At 39.0% G+C, this 18691-nt stretch overlaps 1 protein-coding gene across 1 annotated transcript; it reads left to right on the forward strand.

Moving 5' to 3' along the window:
* The first annotated feature begins 1116 nt into the window (after positions 1 to 1116).
* On the forward strand, positions 1117 to 18358 carry LOC143628484 (ATP-dependent DNA helicase Q-like 1). Its single transcript, XM_077098071.1, has 10 exons — positions 1117 to 1231; positions 1400 to 1749; positions 2003 to 2263; positions 2365 to 2528; positions 4250 to 4346; positions 4420 to 4463; positions 4540 to 4654; positions 5430 to 5783; positions 6585 to 6806; positions 18199 to 18358. The coding sequence occupies exons 1-10, from the start codon at positions 1117 to 1119 to the stop codon at positions 18307 to 18309; spliced, it is 1833 nt and encodes a 610-aa protein (XP_076954186.1). The 3' UTR covers positions 18310 to 18358.
* Positions 18359 to 18691: the final 333 nt, after the last annotated feature.

Below are 18691 nucleotides of genomic sequence, written 5' to 3' on the forward strand. Positions count from 1 at the left end.
TAATTCATTATATCATAATGTTTTTCAGTTTTCAGTTGTTCTTTGTCGAGTAATCGGTTCGTGATAGTTTTCTTTTTGTTCGATTCGAGTTGAATAGGCATGGCAGGCAATTCGGAGGATTCTAACCCCAAGCAAAGCAAACTAATGCGTGATTTGGCAAAACTCATAGGTGTGTTTAGTTAAATTTTTATGTATCGAAAAACCCCCAAATGTTAGGGTTCGACATTTAGATTTTTTTTGGTAGTTTTGAACTTTTGTAACCATATTGTGCTTAAAGTTTGATCTTCGCTAATGAGTGTTTACCGCATCAAGTAGTGCCATATTATAGTATGTTAGTGTGTGTAATCAGTAAGTTTTTTTTTTTTAAATTGGTAGTGATAGATATGCCTTGGCGAACATAAAAACCTTGAGTTTTTGCAATTGGTCATATGGAGACGTACAAGAGAGGCAGCATGAAAGATTGGGAAGCAAGTTGAATTACGAAGGGCCTTATTGTAGGTAGCAACAGATGAAGCTTGATGAATTACGAAGCAAATATGTTGCAAAAATGTTGACGTTAATTACATCAACATGGTAAAGGAGGACGTTCTTCGTGTTTGAAATAATGGATGTTTTATTTGAGACTGTTTTTGTGAATTGTTCTATTGGATAAATAATGTTATGCTTGTGAGACATTAATGTCCTAAATGATATTATGATTTATACGCGTTTCGAAAAATTTTGGGTTATTACTTATTTGTAAGATTTATTAAGTTTAATGAGTGACATTGTATTATGTAGCCTATATATTTTAAAACATTAGTGTGCTACAATAAAAATGGATGTTACGAAATATGAGTCACACGAATCATTTTGTGATGCCGTCTGAATGGAGAGTATATATGAACCACGATAGACACTAGTATGAAACGGTTATAAACAACAAAAAGATGTTTTACAACCATGATGTTAAGGTTACATAGTCATGGAAAATTATGAATTAAAAAATAAAAAAATGAATTTAGTTTTTTTTAATGATAAAAAACAATATATTGACCTTTACCCATTAGTCCAATAGATGTTGATAAACAAGAGCTCACAAACTAATGTGGTTTTGAGAGTGTACAGACAGAGACAATGGAGAAGAAGAATCTGGAGATGGAAAAGGCGAGATTATTAAGTTTAGCTCTCGAATTCGGATTCGACCAGGAATCCGCTCGCGTCTGCCTAGACCGTCTTGTTCATCTCTACGGTTTTATTTTATTTTAAACCCTACCCGATTCTTACTTATTATTATTATATTACCTTTAAATCTTAATAATTTTCTTTTCAATTAACTTGAAGTTGGATATGATTTTACATTTGCCTCATAGAAAATGATTGGAAAACCTAATAAATTCATTCATTCATTCTTGTGTAGGTGATGATGGCTCTGACTTCATCACTGTGGAGCATTGTGGGGATGATTTTCTTGCGTCTCTTGCTGAAACCATGCAACATTCTGAGGACTGGGATGATGATTTTCAAATTTTGGAGACCCAAGCCTGTGGGACCCTGGCTGATATTATGTTTAACAAGGACCCTGAGGAACCTTTTGTTCATGTCATTGAGGACTCACCTCAGAAGCATCGAAAGTTTTTGCATTTGGATTCCACAAGTGAAGATGAAGATCCTGATTTTGTTATCTCTAGCAGCAAGGATGTAAAAGCTACACGTTCTGCGCCTGCTAATAAAAGCAATCAGACGCTCTTACATTTGGACGAAAGCATGGTGAGCGACACTGGCTTGTTATACTCTTAAGGGTCAAATTAGCTGTTTCACCCACATCCAAACATTCCTCTTAGTTATGAGTCTAGTGTTTCACTTATGCTTAGTTATAACTTATAGCAGCCAACGCCTATTCTTTCAACAAAGACTCAAAGATGTGTACTGGAAGGGATCAATGAACAAAATAACTAAAACATTACCGTAAATAGGTTTATTTACAATATAATAGTTTTGATTTGTTTGTTATCTGTTATAGGATGGCAAGATCAAAACCACACAAACTTCAGTTTTATCATTTTTTGGTAAGAAGACTAACACCACCACCACGCCTTCAAACAATGGAACTCTTAGCTATGAAGAGTTGAAGTCACTAGACGATCTTGAACTAGCAAACGTGGTGATATTCGGTAACAAAACATTCCGTCCCTTACAACATCAGGCTTGTAAAGCATTTGTGGAAAAACGTGATTGCTTCATTCTTATGCCTACAGGTGGCGGTAAAAGTCTATGTTACCAGGTTAGTGTTGTTGTTGTTATTATTATTATTTACCTAATACTTGTTATTTTATTTGAGTTGTTAACAAATGTAACTGACATTTACATACTTATATTATGCAGCTACCAGCAACAATGCAGCCAGGTGTCACTATTGTTATCTCCCCTTTACTGTCTCTTATTCAGGACCAGATAATTACTTTGAACCTTAAATTTGGAGTACCATCAACTTTTTTAAATTCACAACAGACTGCTTCACAAGCGTCTGTTGTGCTCCAAGAATTAAGGTAAGGCCTTTATTGTCAAGTTTGAAGTCTATAGATTCAATTTAGAGACAAAAAAGTTGGTTTTCAAGTGTCTTAACTCAGTTGTTAGTTACTACATGTTCTCATTGCTATACTTGGATATACATTATATTTTGTAGTATAGAAAAAGGTTAAAATAATAAGGGTTCTAACCTGCAAAGTGTAAGAAGGATTTTGCACCCTTGATCATAGTTATTAAAAGCCCTCGCTTCTTGCGCCTAGGCCCATTTTTTAGGTGAGGCTCAATAAATGCGCTTCTAATTCCTAGGCGAGTGCTTCGGCATTGTCTATACCAAGAACATGAGAACATAAAAGCCGAGCAAAAGAAATGCAAGGTTTGCTATTGAAACTTAGATCTAGGAGAAGTCAAAGGCATTATATTGATACATTTTGTTATTCAAGTTTTGGTATCACATTTGAATGTTGACTATTTTAGAACTTTTGGTACTGATTAAATGATATCAAATGCTATATAATAGCTTTTATTTATTTTATTTGAAGAATAGTATTGTTTTTCATATACATAATATGTTTTAAATGTTTTATTTAAGTGCGCTTATTTTTCCTCAGGCCCTCGCTTTTTTTTTCACCTTGCGCCTAGGCCCTGAGTGAGGCCGGCCTATGCGCCTTGAGTGCGCCTAACGCATTTGATAACTATGCCCTTGATCAAGAAAATCAAGGGTTGAGATGATGGGGGTGCCATGTCAGCAGTCTAAGCATGAAAAGGGTCTGGAGGGGTAAAACTGGAATAGCCGGCCATTATTGATTTCTTCCAAGTTCCCCCCGTTTATTTAAAACAAAAATAACTATTTTATATGACATTATTTCTTTTTAAAAAAATTACTCTTTAAATTTAGAATTTATTCTCTTTGATTTGAGCAAAATATTGCAAACTTTTTTTAAACCGCGATGCGTTGGCCTATAACGTGCATAATGATTAATGTGCGCAACTAAAAAAAAAGGTTGTGTGATTATCATATACGTTGCGTAATACATGTGTGTTATTAGTTATAGGAAAATTGGAAATAAATAATCCCACCTTTAAAAATCACCAGCAATGGTCCCACCTTTTAACTATTTTTGTCTCACTGGTCCTCCGTTAAAAAATACTTAACGCTGTTATGTTTTTTCCCTAGTTTCAAGCCGATGTTTTCGGGCTTTTGATCGTAAGAACGATAAGAGTCGACTGATGTAAAATTTATTTCGAAACGGTGATTCAAATGGCTTGATTTTTGTTAATTGGAAATTCAAGCACCCGAATTGAAACAATGTTTCATCGTTTGGATCACCATTTCGAGATAAGTTTTACATTGGTCGACTCGTATCGTTCTTCCGATCGAAAGCCCTAAACATTGGTTTGAAACTAGGGAAAAAACATAACGACGTTAAGTATTTTTTAACGGAGGACCAGTGAGACAAAAATAATTAAAAGGTGGGACCAATGCTAGTGATTTTTAAAGGGGGGATTATTATTGGCCAATACACAAAAGGTGGGATTATTTATTTCCAATTTTCCTTAGTTATATATGTTGCACAATTATTTATAGTGTGCGTAATTATGTAATATTTGTGCGAAATTATGACGCAAACAAATTTACCCTAGCCCAAGAACACGTGTCAGTTCCGTTGGCTTAACTTTGCACGTTAACTTGACCCTTGCAGTATATAAATAGTAAACACTATACGGTTTTTTCATATTTTAGGAGAGAAAAACCGTCTTGCAAACTTTTGTATGTTACACCTGAAAGGATTGCTGGGAACCTTTCGTTTCAAGACACCTTAAAATCATTGCACCGCAAGGTTTGTTTCGAAATTTGTATCAAGAATTGCAAAACATAGAGAATTTAAATAATGTTGGTGAGCATTGTCACAGGGTCAACTAGCTGGATTTGTTGTTGATGAGGCACATTGTGTGAGGTACAACATTTAATAAACATATGCATACGTATGATTATAAACATTTACTATCTTTTTTATCATGTTTGTTCATCAGCCAATGGGGACATGATTTTCGTCCGGATTATAGATTGTTAGGATGTCTTAAGCAAAATTTCCCAAATGTTCCTGTAATGGCGTTGACTGCTACTGCAACAGAGGCGGTTCGTAAGGTATTCTTGCTTGTTTGATTTTATGTTTTTAAAGGTGCCAATTTTGACCTGTTTACCTATAAATGGATAGATTTGGGGAACGAGAGAAACAGGTTGAAAGTCACCCAAAGTCTCTATTAAATGCACACAATCTCCTATAGTCCTGTTTTATTCAAAGATTCAAGTTGTTAATTGATAGTAATATTGCTTTTAAAATTGTAACTAATTATCTACAAATTGCTTTATACAATGGACAAAAAAGTGTATGCAGGTCAGCCCGTCCCGGCCTTGCTCATTTTGACCTGTACTAAAAAAACTATTTGTTCGTTTTGACCTGTCACCCAACCTGTTCATTTTGCCGCCTTTTTACGTATTATTTATCTGCAACATTGTTTCAAAATATCAAGCTAAAAAATGATTTTTGGTCTGCATTAGCCAGAAAGTCAATGTTGACCTTTTGACCAAAACGCCATAAAATCCAATCATCTTCTGTAGTCCATTTATGTGCAATGTTGATGTTTCAATATATCAGACTACGAATAATATTTTTTGGTCGGTGTTGACCTGAAAGTCAACGTTTACCTTTTGACTTAAATTCCATAAAACCAATCTTCTTCTATAGTTCATTTATGTGCAACGTTGATGTTTTCAATATATCAGACAAAACATGATTTTTGGTCAGCGTTGACCAGAAAGTCAACGTCGAATTTTGACCCAAATTCCATTATCTAGTCTTTTTCTATAATCCATTTATGTGCAACATTGATGTTTCAGTATATCATTCTATTTTGCACAGGACATTTTGAAAGCTTTAAGAATCCCGCATGCTCTTGTTCTAGAAACAAGTTTTGATAGACCTAATCTGAAGTATGAAGTGATTGATAAAAGCAAAGAGCCATTAAAGCAGCTTGGAAAGCTACTATCTGATAGGTTCATAAACTCATCTGGGATCGTTTACTGCCTTTCCAAAAACGAGTGTGTGGAAGTTTCTAAGTTTCTAAATGAAAAATGCAAGATTAAAACCGTGTATTATCATGCCGGTTTGTCAGCTCGTCAGAGGATGACGGTCCAGCAGAAATGGCATACGGGAGAGGTGCATGTGGTGTGTGCCACTATTGCTTTTGGTATGGGAATCGACAAGCCCGATGTTGTAAGTACACAAATTTCTGTTAAGTTTGAATTTTTGTCATGAAACTAGTAACTTGATAAAGACATTTTGGTTGTGATTATCTGATTGATTTGGGGTTAGATACTTGGGTTTGCATAGTCGGTCTCATATTTTATAGCAGAATTGGTTGTCTACGAAATATTATGGTTGCATATTTACCTCCTTATGGTCATTGTAAGTAATGCTATTAGACATAATAATCTTTATACACAATCTTTTTAGAAAAAGTTTATAGTTTTTACCCTAGTTAATAAATTATAACTTTTACACATTTCAAACCTGAATACCTAAAAGTATATAAAATGTCCATTTTGGTCGGTTTATTAATTAAAACATTGTTATCTTTTTTTTTGTAACTTAATAGAAGTTGATAAATTGATTTTGATCATCTAATTGTTTTGGGATTAGAAACTTACTTCTGGAAAATCGGTCTCATACATATAGCAGAATTGATTATTTAAGAATATTTTGGTAGTTTATCTACCTTCTTTCACCATGTTAATTGCTAGTAATGCTAGTGAATATTAGTAGAATTCTATACAATTTTTTTCATAGAAAACAGTTTATTGTTTTTTCGCCTAGCTAATAAGTATAAGTTTTCCATTTTCCAAATTTGAGCACTTAAAAAAGATATAAAAATGTCCAGTTTTGGTCAGTTTAATAATTAGCTCATCATGTTATATGCATGTCCTATATAATTTTCCTTTGAAGCATTATGCATATATCTGTGTGTGTTTCTTTATTGGTTTTTATTTATTTGACGAACAATGTAATTTATTTCAGCGGTTTGTGATTCACAATACACTGTCAAAGTCAATAGAAAGCTATTATCAGGAATCTGGAAGGGCAGGGAGAGACAATCTGCCTTCAGAATGTGTTGCTTTATATCAGAAAAAAGATTTCAGCAGGATCGTCTGCATGTTACGAAGCGGAGGTAATAAAAAAGAAAGTTTTAAGACAGCAATGGAACAAGCTCGTAAAATGCAACAGTATTGCGAAAACAAGGTATCAAGCCTACTTATTATACGCGTTTGCAGTTTACTTATAGGGTATGTTTGGCAAAACTAGCCGGAAGCTGGTGGCTTGAAGCTAGTAGTTGGTAGCTGTAGCTTTTTAGATATATTTAGATGTTTGACAGAGTAGTTGGAGCTTTAATAAAATATATAAAATGACAAAAATGGGCATAACTAAAAAAATAATATTAATTGTACTTATTTTGGAAGGTTATTTAAGTAATTAAAATACTAAAAGCTTGTAGCTTTTTCTAAACGCTACTAGTAGGAGCTTCAAGCTTTAAGCTTTTTCTCATGACCTAAAAGCTTCAAGCTCCTAAAACCAAACAAGGCTTTTAATTGAGTATGAGCTTTTTCTTAAAAGCTTGAAGCCCCTAAAAGCTCCTTGCCAAACATACACATAATCATGTTAATCTCAGGGGTGTTAAAAAACTGTTAAAACTGACATGACCGGTCCAAATTGGCAGGTTTAGAGTTTGGAAAACCAGCCGAGCCGAACTCATTTAAGCTCAAGCTCGACTTGTAAGTTAAACAAGCGGAGCTTGAGCTTAAGCTCGGCATGGCTTGGCTTGTTTTATTAGCATATATATGGTTATATTGTTATTGTTGTTATTATTATTATTATTATTATAGAATAGATTGTATTTGATCTAGAATATAATTCATCTCTAAATTAGAGGAGGGACACCATGTATATATTAGGGATTATTGGTTAATGAGAATCATCGAACTTTATCAGTTATCATGGTATCACAGCCTAGCTGTAAACCTTCCCTCCTCTGGTCACCTCTCTCCATCTCAGATCAATTCCTTTAATTTTTTTTCTGCTCTTCTAAATGGATAAAATACATCAAGCGGTTACCGTTACTAACATCAAGAACTTCATCCCCCTTGTTCTTGAAACCGAAAGCTCCCAATACAACTAATGGGCGGAGTTGTTCAGAATTCATTGCAGAGCTTTCGAGGTTTCTGACCACATCGATCCTAAGGCCCCCAAACCTGCTTCCTCATCAACAGATAAAGATGACTCGACTTATGTTAGCCTAGTCCTATGGAATCGATTAGATGCGATCGTGCTCCAGTGGATTTATGCCACCATCTCTCATGATCTACTACATACTATCCCAAAACCCCAGTCCACTGCTCTTCAAGCATGGACAACTTTGGAGAATATCTTTAAAGATTAACCAAGCCACACGAGCCGTCTACCTTGGCAAAAAATTCGCCTCCACTCGTTTGGATGATTTTCCAAACATGTCAGCATATTGTCAAGCCCTAAAAATGTTGTCGGATCAGCTTGCTAATGTGAACGCACCGGTGGAAGAGGACAGGTTGGTGATTCAACTCATAACAGGTTTGAATGAAAATTACGAAAGCACAGCTCAAATTCTTGAAGGCACTACTCCCCTACCAAGTTTTTACGAAGCCCGATCTAAGCTCATTAACGACGAAATAAGGAAACAACATCATAAAAGAGTTTATGGTTATTAATTCTTTGATGATTTCATTGATTTTCTAAAAAATAGGAAGAGATATACATGAATATGGAAATGATATACAAGTCCAAAAATTAAGCAACTAATTATCACAAATCTATTCCTATAATAATGGTGGCATTATTATCGGCTAAGACATCCCTGAAGTTTGAACGGGCGGTGGACAGACGTTCAAACTGGACCGAAAAGACTGAAACAATTGCTGTGAGATTCCCTTAGTGAAAATATCCACGTACTGTAAGGAAGACGGAACATGAAGAACCCGAATATGGCCTATACGAACCTTTTCTTGGACAAAGTGAATATCAATTTCGACGTGCTTAGTACGTTGGTGATGTACTGGATTATCTGAAAGGTAGACGGCTGAAACGTTGTCACAATACACAATAGACGCCTGGTGTAATGGAGTATGCAATTCAAGAAGAAGATTATGAATCCAAGTGGCCTCAGCAACTGCGTTTGCAACACCTCTGTATTCGGCCTTAGCACTAGATCTAGAAACGGTAGGTTGTCTCTTAGAGGACTCAACAACTAAGTTATCACCAAGGAATACGCAATATCCACTAGTCGAGCGACGGGAATCCGGGCAGCCACCCCAGTCGGCATCAGAGTATGCAACTAAAGAATTAGTATCCGAAGGAGTTATATGGAGGCCATAATCTATGGTGCCCTGCAAATACCGAATAATGCGCTTCAAAAAAATAAAGTGAGGTTCATGTGGATCATGCATGAAGAGGCATATCTGTTGAACCGCATATGAAATATCGAGATAAGTGAAAGTGAGGTATTGCAACGCCCCAGCCAAGCTTAGGTAAAGTGTGGGGTCAGGAAAGGGAGCACCATCTGTTGCACTCAACTTGGCTTCCAAATCAACTGGGGTGACACATGGTTTACAGTTCGTCATGGAGGCACGTGCAATGATGTCCTTGGTGTATTGAGCCTGACATAAAAATAGACCCTTGCTGCTGCTGGTGGCCGTGATGCCCAAAAAGTGATGCAGATTACCCAAATCGGTCATGGAGAATTCCTTGGAAAGCATATCTATAATTTGCCGTAGTAGAACAGACGATGAAGCGGTAAGAACAATATCGTCTACATACAACAACAGGTAAGCCATGTCCATCCCTGAGTGATATATGAATAGAGAATTGTCACATACACTGCTTTTGAATCCTCTGGAAAGAATGAAGTTGGCAAACCTTGTATACCATGCCCTGGGAGCTTGCGTAAGCCCGTATAGAGATTTTTTGAGACGACATACAAACTCTGGATGGCGTCTATCCACAAATCCGGGCGGTTGGTGCATAAATACAAGCTCATTTAAATGCCCATGTAAAAAAGGCATTTTTAACATCCAATTGATGTATTGGCCAAGACCGAGAGACTGCTAAGGACAGAACCGTCCGAATAGTAGCCGGCTTAACAACAGGACTAAAAGTATCTTCACAATCAACTCCAACTGTTTGAGATTTCCTGTTAACAACCAACCGGGCTTTATACCGTTCCAACGAACCATCAGACTTAAACTTATGTCGAAATAACCACATGCATCTAATTATCGGTCTATCAGTCGGCCTTCGAACCAACTCCCAAGTATCATTCTCTTGTAAAGCAGAAAATTTGGTTTGCATTGCATGTAACCAATTAGGATCCACGAAGGCTTTGGCATAGGTTGTTGGAACAGGAGAGATGGACGTGGATATAAAGGTCTAGGAAGTGAGGGCTGATGTGAACTGGCTTTGGAGCGGGTGACCATTGGATGAGTGTTGGTTGGAGGGTTCGGTGCAGGTTGGGTGGGGTGACCAGGGGGTGCTGTTGGAGCTACAGTGGGTGCGGGTGTTTGGACATTGGCTGAAGGCTGTGTAGAAGTGGTAGGCTGCTGAGCAGCCAATGGCTGTGGTACAGGCATAGTCACAGGAAACGTGGTATCACCCGTGATCTATGTTCCGGATCGTTCGTATCGGAAATGGGTACAAAATCGTACTGATCGCTTCGGAAGCGTGATCTGGATTGGTAAAATTAACCGTTCCTGTTTGTTGCAAGAATCGGACAGTTTTCATCAAATTCACGTTTTAGGTTAATAAAATCGGTGTCTGGGATCGTTTATAAACGCGAACCGGCCGTAACATGGGTAAATCGAGCACTTTTGTAACTCAAATCGGAGAAGAATGTAGACAAAGAGTTACCGGAGAAGACAAAGAAGAAAAAAACGGCCGTCAATTTAGAAATTAGGAAATTAGGTTTACATATCTTACCCATTTTATATTTAGAGTTTACACTTTTTACCCTTAAAGATAGAGTTTCTATTAACATTTACTCTTAACTTTAAAGATGAATGTTAAATAAAGCTTAGTTAAAGTTAGTTTTCTTAACTTATTTTATAAACTTACATAAATTATTACAAAATATTAATTTAAACAGTTTTGTATATGATACGATGTACCCGACTATATGGTACACCGTACCACGTACCGAATTGGCGTTCCAAATGAGCCTACCCCCGCTCGTACCGAATTTTTGAAATGCACGAATCGAGTACCAGTTTCCGTACCGCGTACCGAGCCGTACCGCGATCCATGTGACTATGGGTACAGGTCTAGCTCAGCGGGTGTAGGTAATGGGATAGGGTGTGGTACTGGGGTGGGGCTGGTGTGCGGCTGTTGTGGGCGGAGCGGGGGTTCGGTAAACGAAAGGTGGAGGGATTGAATCATCCAAGAACTCATAGGAGCTGGTAGTGGATGGGATTGTGTATGGAAAGGTGTTCTCGTCGAAGGTGACATGACGAGAGATATGAACTCGACTAGTGGTGGGGTCAAAGCACCTATAGCCTCGAAAATCTGGGGGGTATCCAAGGAATATGCATCGAATCGAGCGATGGTGTAGTTTATGTGGTTGTGTGGCAGATGTGTTCGGGTAGCATGCACAACCAAAAACTTGTAAATGGTCATATGTGGGATGCGTAAGTATAGGGCAAATGTAGGTGTGTAAAAGTTTAGACGTTTTGTGGGTAAAATATTATGTAAATAGGCTGTGGTGTGAAGTGCTTCGACCCAAAACATTGGTGGTAAGTTGGCATGAATGAGTAGGGAGTGGATGATGTCGTTTAGGCGGCGAATCATGCGCTCCGCTCGGCCGTTTTGGGAAGAGGTTTGAGGGCAGGAGAATCTGAAGAGTAAACCATGTTGATTAGCAAAGGTTTTGAAAGCATTGTTATCGAACTCACCCCCTAGATCACATTGGAATGTTTTGATGTTTCGGTTAAATTGGGTAGCAATTAATCGGTGGAATTTAGTGAAAGTTGTAAATGTTTCGGATTTATATTTTAAAGGATAAATCCAAAGAAAGTGCGAGAAGTTATCAATAAGAACCATATAATATTTAAAGCCACTTTTACTAGTTACCAGAGATGTCCATAAATCACAATGGATAATGTCAAATGGTGAAAAAGTGAAAGAATTTGAAGCATAAAAAGGAAGTCTTTTACTATTAGATAACTGACAAGAATGACAAAAAGACTTGTTTTTATTACAAGGAAAATTGAAATTGCGACTAAGAACATCCAAAACTTGAGCACCAGGGTGGCCGAAGCGTTCGTGCCAAGGTAAAAAAGTAGTGGTGATGAAACAAGCAGAGGGCGGAAGTTGAGGAGCAGTGAATGGGTAGAGATCCCCGGTGCTATTGTGGCGCGACAGAATTTGTCTAGTTGTTAGGTCCTTAAAAAAAAAACCGAACGGGTCAAATTCAACAGACAAATTATTATCGCGAGTAAAGCGTCTAACAGAGAAGGTTTTTAATGATTTTAGGACTGTAAATGATATCGGGTAAAATGTATGTGCGGTTGAAAACGGTATGAAAACCTGTGCCAGATCCATGTGTTGGTAAACATTGACCACTGCCTACCAGAATTTTACTACTAACAGGAGAAGATAAAGGTTGTTGAATCATACCTTGGTTCTGAGTCACGTGCCGTTCAGCTCCTGTATCCATGTATTTAGTGGGGTCTGGTTGCTGCAGTTGCATGGTTGTGAAAGCAGCCTGGAGATCGGATGGGCACAAGGCATTGTATCCGGGCGGCAGTTGAACCGAAGGGGCTCCAGGCTGGAACTGATTCTGATCAGGTTACTGGTACATGAAGTTAACTTGTGGAGCAGAAGGCTGCCCATGCTGACTAGGAGGACCCCACACTGGCTGAGTCGGGTATGCCCATTGTGGGTACCCGGCTGTTTGATAAGACCAGGGGCTGCTGTTAGGCTGCTGAAAACGTCCACCCCACGTCCTCAACCTCCGCGACCATGGTAACCTTGTCCACGACCCCTTCCCCGACCTCATTGGTAACCTTGAGATGGCGGGTAAGTGTTGTGGGAAGGCTGGGAGGGTGGCGGCTGGTAGGAAGAAGGTGAGTGAGGACTTTGGGCTTGAGGGGTGAGGAGGACAGATTGGGGGCTTTGGCGTGCAGCTTGGCGAATGACTTCATCTTGCAACATACTTAGTGCTAGATCCCAGTCAACGTTTTGTGAATTGATAAGAGAGGCGGTAGTGTCAAATTCAACGGGCAAGCCACGTACCAGTTGTAACACAAGTCGAGACTCAGTCACGGGCTGATCAACGTCTCCTAGTTGATTAGCGAGATCTTTGAGATTTTGGCAGTAATCGTCTAGAGAAGAACAGTCTGCCAATTTGAGATTAACGAATTTAGTTTCCAGGGCAGCCGCACGTGCTTTCTTATTACCCGAGAAAATCTTCTCAATCTTGACCCATGCGGCACGTGCTGTTGTCTCGGTATCCAAGACCCGAGTCAGAATATCATCTGATATGGTACTATAAATCCACTGCAACACGAGGGCATCAATTTCCTTCCACGATGCATACTCGTCTGAGTTTTCAGGTGGAGGTGGGGTATTGTCAAGGTTATCGAGTACCTTGTAGGCAGTGGCATGGAGTTTGAAAAGTTTGGTCCATGAGGAATACTTCACCTTGGAGGCGTCAAGGGTCCGAATCTTGGATTGAATATTCGTGACCGAGTAGGCTGGGTGAAGAGCAACAGGTTTGAGAGAACTTCCTGCGGCAGCATCATCTTTAGCCATGGGGACAGCAGTAGGGTGGAGGCTGTCAAAACAGCAGGAGATCGGAAAAAAAAAGGAAAAGAGAGAAAAAAGTGAGGTATTCAGAACCTAGGGCTCTGATACCATAAAAGAGTTTATGGTTAATAATTCTTCGATGATTTCATTGATTTTCTAAGGCCTTTTAAATAGGCATAATACAACTGAAAAATAGGAAGAGATATACATGAATATGGAAAGGATATACAAGTCCAAAAATTAAGCAACTAATTATCACAAATCTATTCCTATAATAATGGTGGCATTATTATCGGCTAAGACATCCGACCACTATTAACTCCCTTCATTCTGGTGGTACAGCCCTTCATCCTTCCAATAACCGCACCAACGACACACCACCACCAGTCCGATTCCCATGCAGGTTCTAGGGGACGAGGACGTGGTCGTGGTGGTCGAGGTAGGGGACGGTCTTCGAGCAGCCGTGGCAAGGGGTAGTCGGGTCAGCAAGGGTAGTTAGCATGGATGTGGCTCGGGTTAGTAGGTTTACGGGTCTGGACAACATCACCTCGGCTACGGTCAAACATCTTATCAGCAGAATTTTCTGGTCAGCAATATTACCGACCCAACAGCCCTTCTTGGCCCACTCAGCATGTTCCATGGGGCCAACAAACTTGGGCTTACCCACCTTGCCCGTACCCCACACAGCAGCCCCTAACAGTGGGCCTAAGACAGCCCTTAATCCCAGCTTATGGTCTACCAACAAGTCATAGACCAGGAATTTTTTGTCCACGACCCCAACAGGCTTGCGCAGCGTCCGAAGCAAGCTACACACCGACCGATATTGAACAGGCCTTTAATACTATGACTCTTCACCTTCTGGACCATACCTGGTGTGCGGATTCGGGAGCAACCGCACACATGACACACTCCTCGGGTAACCTCTCGTCTTATTATAATAAAGGTCCTTTCGAAACATTATTGTCCGTAATGGGTCCCATATTCCAATCCAAGGTACGGGACATCAATACCTACCCCACCCGTTTCCACCTTTAAACCTGTCTAACGTACTTCATGTACCTGATATAACTAAAAACCTTTTGTCAGCACGTTGTTTTACAACTGATAATAACCTTTCTATGGAATTTGACCCGTTTGGTTTTGATGTGAAGGACTTCCCGACGCGGACGCCCATCCTTAGATGCAACAGCATCGGGGACCTCTTATCCATTTACTCTCCGGTCCCCGTCCAAGCTTACAAGTCCAGCAGCCTTTGCATCAACAACCAAAGAGCTATAACATCATCATCTCAGTCACCCGGGATCATCTATCTTATTATCCTTAAAAAACAATTTGTCTTTTGATTCATGTAATAAACAATCTCCTTCTGTTTGTTCTTCTTGTGTGTTTGGGAAACATACTAAATTACCTTTTACCAAATTTTTATTTATCTACCTTTTGATATTGTACATAGCGATTTATGGACATCGCCTGTTCTATCATCCGGTGGTCATCGTTACTACATATTATATTTAGATAAAACAATTTTTTTATGAACCTACCCCCTCACTAATAAATCACATGTTTTTAACAATTTTTTTAACAATTTAATACACTCATTAAAGCCCAATTCAACAAGCAAATCAAAACCATACAATGTGATAACGGTCGTGAATACAATAACTCTTTGTTTCAATCGTTTTGTACCTCAAACGGACTACAATTTCGTTTTTCCTGCCCATACACATCCCCACAAAACGGGAAAGCCGAGCGAAAAATTCGTTCCATCAATAACATCATTCGCACCATCCTCGCCCACTTGTCGACCCCTACAACCTTTTGGCACTATGCCCTCCAACACGCTACCTATTTACTCAATATCCTACCATCCGCCACCCTCAACAATATCTCTCCTACCTAACTCCTTTACAACTGGCATCCCAGTTATACACACCTTTGCACCTTCGGGTGCCTGTGCTACCCCCTCACACCTTCCGTAACATCAACAAACTAGATAAACGCTCCGTCCCTTGCGTCTTTCTGGGTTATCCATCCAACCACCAAGGATATAAATGCCATAATACCCGAACTCAACAAATTACCATATCCCGTCATGTCGTATTTGACGAGACAGTCTTTCTCTTCGCTAATCCCGCTCCGGCTGATCCCGCCACATACAAATTCTTTATTGATCAGTCCTCTACAAATCCTCTATTTCTGGTCTGTTTCTCAACATTCCATTCCACTTTCTATAAATAATCTCCCAACACCCCCCCGGCGGTAGTTAATACTTACTCCCGCCGTCCTAAACCGACACCAGCGGTTTCCACCGCTCAACCCACCTCAACACAACAGTCGGTTGCGAACAATACCCATCTGCTACTCCCACCCTCCCAGCTACGGCTTCCACGGTCCAACCGAACCCACCCTCTCGCACGGTTCATACTCGCAGTATGTCCGATATATCCAAACTTCAGCAACCATTTGTCAATCTTAATGTTTCCACACTCTCTCCTCTTCCCCGAAACCCAACCGTTGCTCTCCGTAACAAGGATTGGAACATGGCTATGAACAATGAGTTTCGGGCCCTATGGATAATAATACGTGGGAGTTAAGTCCCGAGACCTAATCATGCGAATGTCGTTCGCAGTATGTAGATTTTTAAACATAAAACTAAATCTGACGGTTCTTTATAGCGTTACAATGCTCGTTTAGTTTGTGATGGCAGGTCTCAGCTGGTTGGAATTGATTGCGGGGAAACATTTCGCCCGGTGGTAAAACCAGCCACCATCCGCACCGTTCTATCGCTAGCGGTATCCCACTCTTGGCCCATACATCAGCTCGATGTCAAAAACGCTTTTTTGCATGGTAACTTACAGGAAACGGTGTATATGTATCAACCACCGGGCTTTCGGGACACTCGGTACCCGAACCATGTTTGTTTGCTAAAGAAGTCACTTTAAGGCCTCAAACAGGCTCCACGCGCTTGGTACCAACGGTTCGCCAATTACGCAGCAACACTTGGATTTCACCACAGTAAATGTGATCATTCACTTTTTATTTATAAGCAGGGCCGAGACATAGCATACATCCTACTTTATGTTGATGACATAATTTTGGTCACATCATTCGACCAGTTACGGGACAAATTCATGTTACATTTGTCCATTGAGTTCGCCATGGACTTGGGTCCCCTGAGTTATTTTTTGGGCATTTCAGTTACCAGGATGCAAGACTCTCTTTTCTTGTCACAACACAAATATGCCTATGAATTGTTGGAACGAGCCGGCATGAGCTCGTGTAAACCGATTGCTACTCCAGTCGACACAAAATCCAAGCTCAGTACCACGGCCGGGCTGCCGCTTGACAATGGGGGTACAAAATACCGTCAACTGGCTGGGCCCTTCAGTACTTAACTTTTACACGCCCCGACATCAGCTATGCAGTTCAACAAGTTTGTATGCATACGCATGCGCCGCGAACGATTCACATGAATGCCTTAAATCGCATCTTAAGGTACATACATGGCACTATTATTCTGGGTTTGCACATATTTAAATCATCAGTTGGCAAACTACTCTCATACATTGATGCCGATTGGGCTGGGTGTCCCGACACACGTCGCTCCACTTCTGGTTACTAAGTGTATTTGGGTGATAATCTTCTCTCGTGGTCGTCCAAATGTCAAGCCGTCATTTCCCGATCCAGCGACGAGGCGGAGTACCGAGGTGTCGCCAACGTCGTGTCCGAAACTTGTTGGCTGCGAAATTTATTACTTGAGCTTCATTTTGCACCATCTCATGCAACTCTAGTATATTGTGACAATATAAGTGCCGTGTACCTGTCCTGCAACCCGGTTCAACATCAGCGACAATGCACATTGAATTGGACATCCATTTTGTTCGTGACAAAGTTGCAAGAGGCGAAGTCCAGGTTCTTCACGTTTCATCTCGTCATCAAATTGCAGATATCTTCACCAAAGGCTTGCCCTCATTTCTGTTTGATGACTTCAAATCCAGTCTCAACATTCGTGAACCTCCAGCTTAGACTGCAGGGGTGTATTAGCAAATATATATGGTTATATTATTATTATTATAGAATAGATTGTATTTGATTTAGAATATGATTCATCTCTAAATTAGAGGAGGGACACCATGTATATATTAGGGATTATTGGTTAATGAGAATCATCGAACTTTATCAGTTGTCATGTTTAAATTACTAGAGCTTGAGCTTGGTTCATTTCGAGCTTTATATCTAAAACTTGAGCTCGACTCACTTATTATTTATTATTTAACTTATATACTTTTTTAATTATTACATATATATATATATATATATTAGGGTTTGAATCAAATACAAATGAAATTAACATGCTAAACGTGAGAATCAAGTAGAGTAATTATATATACAAGTAGAGTAATTATGTAATTACATTATAGAGTAATTACGTAATTACTCTATGGTGTAATTACATAATTACTCTACTTGTATATATAATTACTCTACTTGATTCTCATGTTTAGCACGTTAATTTCATTTGTGCGTTAACCCTCCCCTATATATTAAATACAGTTATATAAATATTAGGCTCATTTAGGCTTGCGAGCCATCTTGAGCTTGATAACTGAAGCTTGGGCCTCACTTTTGTTTAAGCTTCGCTCTTTTTGATCTTTTGGCAAGTCAATCTCGAGTAGTTCATGTGTGGCTTGGCTCGTTAACGTTCCTCGGTTGAACCCAGTTTATTATGTTTGCTTATCAAAAAGTGTAGTTACGGTTTCCAAAAACTTAATGTTGAAATATAATTAATATATGTGTGTGAAATATGCAGGCAAAATGTCGTAGACAGATATTACTGGAGCACTTTGGGGAATCATTTAACGCGAGGGTGTGCAAAAATGGATCTAATCCGTGTGATAATTGTCTCAAGTCGACTTCCTGATCAGTTATTGCACAGATTACCAATGGGGTTAGGAATAGTAAGATTTGTGTAGTCAATATTAATATCATTTCACTATTTTATGAGTTTTTAAAAATTATTTTAATTGATTGATGGGGTTAATTATCTACAGTAGAAACTCGATAAATTAATACTCGATTATTTAATAAACTCTCTAAGATAATATTTTTTGCCGGTCCCGACTCGGGGATATGGTGCTAAATTAATAATTCGCTAAAATTATAAGATAATACATTTTTGATAATTTTTTTAGACTCAATATAAAATATAAATTAATAATTCCTTATATATAGCATATTACATGAATGATTTATAAAGGTTTCTTGAAAAATGACTCAATTGTCTTTTGTTTTTTGTTGAAATC

This window comes from Bidens hawaiensis, unplaced genomic scaffold, assembly GCF_021521415.1.
Source record: "Bidens hawaiensis isolate Kalapana, Puna unplaced genomic scaffold, B.hawaiensis_p1.1 tig00005003_1, whole genome shotgun sequence".
NCBI classification, from domain to species: Eukaryota; Viridiplantae; Streptophyta; class Magnoliopsida; order Asterales; family Asteraceae; genus Bidens; species Bidens hawaiensis.